Source organism: Sinocyclocheilus grahami, unplaced genomic scaffold (assembly GCF_001515645.1).
Source record: "Sinocyclocheilus grahami isolate Dianchi unplaced genomic scaffold, SAMN03320097.WGS_v1.1 scaffold387.1, whole genome shotgun sequence".
Classification (NCBI taxonomy): Eukaryota; Metazoa; Chordata; class Actinopteri; order Cypriniformes; family Cyprinidae; genus Sinocyclocheilus; species Sinocyclocheilus grahami.
In genome coordinates this window covers 577,129-583,968 of record NW_015505566.1, presented here as the reverse complement: position 1 = coordinate 583,968, position 6,840 = coordinate 577,129, and the positions used below count along the sequence as shown (strand labels likewise).

The 6,840-nt window shown below is 41.5% G+C and overlaps 1 protein-coding gene across 1 annotated transcript in view; it reads left to right on the top strand.

Moving 5' to 3' along the window:
• LOC107550067 (RNA polymerase II subunit A C-terminal domain phosphatase-like) overlaps positions 1–6,840 on the top strand; it is a 25,173-nt gene that overhangs the window by 1,044 nt on the left and 17,289 nt on the right. Inside the window, exon 2 of the mRNA XM_016231293.1 lies at positions 2,549–3,523. Within this exon, the coding sequence (XP_016086779.1) occupies positions 2,549–3,523 (975 nt within the window). The remainder of the gene's footprint in view (positions 1–2,548; positions 3,524–6,840) is intronic.

Below are 6,840 nucleotides of genomic sequence, written 5' to 3'. Positions count from 1 at the left end.
GATACAAAATTGTGAAAGGGCGTTCCTGTAGCGATACCAGTACAATATCTCACGGGTCTCAACCAATCAGATTTGAGAACCAGAATGAACTGTTGTATAAATATATATACTGTATATATTAGGGATGTGCTTCTCATGACTCAGGCCGATACGATACGCATCTCGATGCATAGCCAACGATACGATACATTAAAGATACATATGAAGCAGCTACCGATGCGATACGATTCACCCCATTACGATACAATGCGAGTCGATTCAAGTTCAACATGCAATTCGATTCGATGCGATGGAGAAAATTTGATCACTTTTAATCCCTTGAGGCCTGTTTCATAAAACAAGTTATCCAAATAAGCCAGGCTTATTTCAGTTAGTTTGACTCCTTGTCAAATGATTTGGTTCCATAAAGCAAATTTAACATGGGCCTAGAATAGATCAAGCTTAGTCACTGTGGCACTTTATGCTGGGAAACTAACCTGGTCTAAAGTAGGTTAACTGTCAGATTAAGCTGAGTTCCTCTAACACTGACCAATAGGAACCCAATGATAATACCACTCTCTCACATACTATTATTTGACTTTTTATTTTTATTTATTTATTTTTAATTTTTTTTTGCAGTTTCTAGCCATGCAGCCTTTCTCTCTGGTTGTATTACAGCTGTACCTTTTATAGTTTACAGAACATTACAACATTACAAACTAAAATTGCTCTTTAAAGCATAAATTAAAAGTTTAAATCACTGAATTAAAAATGACTACATTTTAACTGCTATAAGAAACACACATTAACTAATTTGAGCTTAGTAATTAGTACTGTAGCCTACTAGCTTACATTTGATTCACCTATTACAATAGTCCCTTTACAGTTACTGCTATCATAAAAATACACTTTATATGTAGGTTTAAAATTCTACAAAAGACACAATTAATGTCCAACACCAAATATTTTAGCAAAATGCATATTTTACTCAGAATTATTGCGCTCCTATTCGATTGCGCTCAGTCTGTTTAGTGCGCATGCGCGCAGCAGCGTTCGTTCACTCGCCCACTCCTGTCCTGACAGCAAAATGAATATTATGTTTGCATGACTTTCATTTACAGACTAAAAATATACCTGTGACATGTCCGATATGCACTGAGAAAAACACAACGTCTCAAATGCATTAAACAGCACACATATATTCGCTGTTTGTCATGGTGGATCGATCTGATCCATGATCGACTTTAAGGGCTGCTTAAGAATAAGCGTGCACAAATTAGTGAGATTGTGTGAATTTAATTTGTCATTAATGGAACCGCTTTAGCCCCGATTGATTTGTTAGGCTATTTCAAGTCAGGTTTTGGACTTTAATCCCCGCTTTTCCTCGGGTCTCCGTGGTGTTGTGATGGGTCATATTCACGCAGCAGCAGCGGTGATGAGAGAGTGCGCTTGAGAAACAGTTTAGAGAGGAGAAATCAATCTACATATAAAATATTGGTCACAGATTATTGGTCACTTTCTAAATAATAAAAGTATAGTGCATCCACTAATAATTATGTATAAATTAATCAGTTTTTACTAATGCAAATATGTTAGAAACGATGCATCGCGATATAAATGTTAACTTTTTATGCCGATGCGCTGAGCGAATCTGGGAATCTTTCCATCCCTAATATTTATATATATATATATATATATAAAAGAATAGAAAACCTTGAGATATAACGTAACGTTGTTGTAGAAAATTTTTGTGGATGATGCCTAATCATAAGCTTGTTCAGAAATGGTGACAAAAACTTGATTATTAAAAAAATAACGTCTTTCTCGTTAAACGTCATTTAAATAAACAAATATTAGTTTTTTTATGAGCCCAAATATTCGAATACAGTATTTTTGAAAAATGCCCAACCCTAATAGATAGAAATCACACTATTGTAGTTGGGTTTTCGAAGGCAGTGGGAATCTTGGTTCTTCAAAAGGAAACAAAAAGTTAAGTTGTTTTTGAAGTTGTTTTGTCTGACATGAAAAATAAATATCTTGATTTTTCATTGTTTTGTCTTATTTTAAGTAATTGTAAGTAAACTAAAACTGAAACTAATTAAAAAAAAACAAGTTTTGTTACTTGGGAAAAAAAATTAACAGAAATAAAATATAAAAAACTTATTTCAGCTAGTTGCCTAGGCATCATTGCATCATTTTAATTTAGTTTAACTTGATGTACTAAAGTAACTAAAACTAATAAATAAAAATGAAATATATATATATATATATATATATATATATACGAAAAACAACTAAAATAACAAACTTTTACAAAAAAATTAATGAAAACTGAAAATATAAAAATAAAAACTATAATAGTACCTCAATGGTACTAGAATAACATTGCCTCCTTGCGGGCCCTGGCGCTAGTAGGTCTGAAACCCTCTGTAATATACAGCTGTTTTAGAGTCTTCGCTGCACAATATATGCAATATTTTTATGAAAAAGTATGTGTTAACTCTGTTTACAACCATATACATACAGTAGATTTGCTTCAAGTAAGACATGTTAAATTGTTACTCAAAAGTACCTAAGCATTGTTTCTGTTATCATGCTGTAGGTAACCAGGCTGGGCGACCTGCAGAGAACCTGGAATCGTCAGGACAGGAGGAACAGAGAAACGGCCTCAGGAAATCCAGCAAGGACCGAAAAACTGGGCATGAGGAGTCGTCCCCCTCTGCCACCCCCACTCAGGGAGCACCAGCCAATGAGAGGACTCACCCCGCAGGGGAACGGCCCAATGACAGCACCGATTTAACTGACAAGTGTAATGTGAAAGCGGAGGGGGAGGGCAGCTCAGGTGAGACTGACACCCCAAATGCTGCTGCTGATGCCGCTGCCAACGACCTGGATTTTGACCTTTCGAGTGACAGCGAAAGCGAGGGTAAAACAGAATTATCTGACAGTGATGGTGAAGGACGGCTGGTGGATGCTGGGAAAGCCAAACAAAGCCAATCAAAAACCGAGGAGTGTAAAAGCAAAGAGGATGGTGAGGAAGGGGACAAACAGAGGACAGAGGGGGACGACGTTCCAGAAACAGATCCCGAGGGTCTCTGTGATTTGGGCAACGGCTGTTCTGACAAGAAAGAAGTGGAAACAGAGTCTCAAAACAGCGAGCAGTCAGGCGTCACAATGGGTGAGGAGTCTTTAGATCACAGTATGGACGATGAGGAAGAGGAAGACATGGACCAGGATGACCACCTCATTTACTTGGAGGAGGTTTTGGTTCGCATCCACAGTGAGTATTACTCACGCTACGAGGCCTTCCTAAGTAAAGAGAGTCCAGAGAGTCCAGACATACGGAAGATCATTCCCGAACTGAAGGGCCGTGCGCTGGCGGGCACCACCATCATCTTCAGTGGCTTGTATCCCACCAACTACTCAATGGAGCGCACGAGGGAGTGGTACCACACCAAGGCGCTGGGTGCCAAGCTTGGCAAGACCCTGGTGCTCAATGCCAAAGACCCAAACCTCACCACCCACCTTATTGCTGCACGTGCAGGTGAGTCTCGCATGCTTCAAACACCAGTTACGAAGGGATGTTTTCAAAAGCGAGTAGTCGGTGTGTTGTTTGAACAACTAGTCGTTCTTAAAGTCCCCATGAAATCATAAAGTTTTTTGGGTGTTAGTATCAATATGTTAGTCTTAAGGTTATCTATAAGACATTGTGCCCCAAAACGGTGACAAAATTCGCATTTAGAAGATATAAGCATTCAATCAAAGCTTGCAGTTCGCCACTTCCACCAAAACGCTAAAGCGATTTATTTTGACGTCACATCGTACTTCAGCTTCTCATCAAACTTTCTGTCCAATCAAATGCTCTCTAGAACCCGAAGCGCCCGCCCCCTGCACTATAAAATAGATGCTGAAGCCGCGGCTGAAATCGGTCACTTGTCCACAGAATTAGTATGTTCTGTACAGTGAATGGCACGTAGTGCACTATATAGGGGACAGGGAACGATTCAAACAGTGTAAATATGCTTTCCATTGAGGAAAAAAAGAAATCTGGTTTGGCGCTGTGTCACGCTAACCACCGCACCGCACACACACTGTGCTCCGGTCCAGAGACACGATAACACAGAGCGGATCACATGCGCGAGTCGGCGCAGACCACAAAATGTATCGAAGCTATTTGAATTCTGCACAGAATGCTATATTTTATAGCAATGTGGATGAGATTGTGGCTGGCATACCCTGTCAAATGCGGCTTTACGGAGCTCAACGGCTCTAGCCCAAGCTGTGATATAAACGAACGCTATTGGCTATTTTAAACTGGCTGCTTGATATGTCCCGCCCTGTCTTCCTGTTTCAGTTAAAATGACGTCAACACATAGAGCAGGGTTCGTACGGTCATGAAAAACCTGGAAAGTCATGGAATTTTAAAACACCAATTTCCAGGCCTGGAAAAGTTTTGGAAAAATAAATAAACCCAGAAAGTTTTGGAAAAGTCATTGAAATCTATTTCACAAAACTCTGTATAATAGAATTGTGTTCAATCAGGTCCTGAATTTCGGTGTGGGATTGCGCATAGGCTATATCGCATAATTTTACTCATTCCCGCAGCTTTTGACTTTAAAATTATGGATATTCACACATTTATTCAATAGCCTATAGCATGTAGGTTTGATGAGTAAATAATCAAACCTACAGACTGAGTCCAGTCCACACAGACTGATCAAATCAGTCATTTGAAAACAGCGTGAATGATTCAGCTGTACGCGTCTTCTCTCTTTGACTTTCTCTTCAAACGGCTTCACATCGGCGCATCTTGAAAAACTTGTTGCATCTTTCCCAAAAAGACTCATGGCTGTATTCGATCAAAAGGGTGCTTCTACTAAATACTGAGCAAAGGGTCTGAATACTTAGGACCATGTGATATTTCAGTTTTTCTTTTTTAATAAATCTGCAAAAATGTCAACAATTCTGTGTTTTTCTGTCAATATGGGGTGCTGTGTGTACATTAATGAGGGAAAAAAATTAACTTAAATGATTTTAGCAAATGGCTGCAATATAACAAAGAGTGAAAAATGTAAGGGGGTCTGAATACTTTCCGTACACACTGTACATACAGTAGATTTGCTTCAAGTAAGACATGTTAAATTGTTACTCAAAAGTACCTAAGCATTGTTTCTGTTATCATGCTGTAGGTAACCAGGCTGGGCGACCTGCAGAGAACCTGGAATCGTCAGGACAGGAGGAACAGAGAAACGGCCTCAGGAAATCCAGCAAGGACCGAAAAACTGGGCATGAGGAGTCGTCCCCCTCTGCCACCCCCACTCAGGGAGCACCAGCCAATGAGAGGACTCACCCCGCAGGGGAACGGCCCAATGACAGCACCGATTTAACTGACAAGTGTAATGTGAAAGCGGAGGGGGAGGGCAGCTCAGGTGAGACTGACACCCCAAATGCTGCTGCTGATGCCGCTGCCAACGACCTGGATTTTGACCTTTCGAGTGACAGCGAAAGCGAGGGTAAAACAGAATTATCTGACAGTGATGGTGAAGGACGGCTGGTGGATGCTGGGAAAGCCAAACAAAGCCAATCAAAAACCGAGGAGTGTAAAAGCAAAGAGGATGGTGAGGAAGGGGACAAACAGAGGACAGAGGGGGACGACGTTCCAGAAACAGATCCCGAGGGTCTCTGTGATTTGGGCAACGGCTGTTCTGACAAGAAAGAAGTGGAAACAGAGTCTCAAAACAGTGAGCAGTCAGGCGTCACAATGGGTGAGGAGTCTTTAGATCACAGTATGGACGATGAGGAAGAGGAAGACATGGACCAGGATGACCACCTCATTTACTTGGAGGAGGTTTTGGTTCGCATCCACAGTGAGTATTACTCACGCTACGAGGCCTTCCTAAGTAAAGAGAGTCCAGAGAGTCCGGACATACGGAAGATCATTCCCGAACTGAAGGGCCGTGCGCTGGCGGGCACCACCATCATCTTCAGTGGCTTGTATCCCACCAACTACTCAATGGAGCGCACGAGGGAGTGGTACCACACCAAGGCGCTGGGTGCCAAGCTTGGCAAGACCCTGGTGCTCAATGCCAAAGACCCAAACCTCACCACCCACCTTATTGCTGCACGTGCAGGTGAGTCTCGCATGCTTCAAACACCAGTTACGAAGGGATGTTTTCAAAAGCGAGTAGTCGGTGTGTTGTTTGAACAACTAGTCGTTCTTAAAGTCCCCATGAAATCATAAAGTTTTTTGGGTGTTAGTATCAATATGTTAGTCTTAAGGTTATCTATAAGACATTGTGCCCCAAAACGGTGACAAAATTCGCATTTAGAAGATATAAGCATTCAATCAAAGCTTGCAGTTCGCCACTTCCACCAAAACGCTAAAGCGATTTATTTTGACGTCACATCGTACTTCAGCTTCTCATCAAACTTTCTGTCCAATCAAATGCTCTCTAGAACCCGAAGCGCCCGCCCCCTGCACTATAAAATAGATGCTGAAGCCGCGGCTGAAATCGGTCACTTGTCCACAGAATTAGTATGTTCTGTACAGTGAATGGCACGTAGTGCACTATATAGGGGACAGGGAACGATTCAAACAGTGTAAATATGCTTTCCATTGAGGAAAAAAAGAAATCTGGTTTGGCGCTGTGTCACGCTAACCACCGCACCGCACACACACTGTGCTCCGGTCCAGAGACACGATAACACAGAGCGGATCACATGCGCGAGTCGGCGCAGACCACAAAATGTATCGAAGCTATTTGAATTCTGCACAGAATGCTATATTTTATAGCAATGTGGATGAGATTGTGGCTGGCATACCCTGTCAAATGCGGCTTTACGGAGCTCAACGGCTCTAGC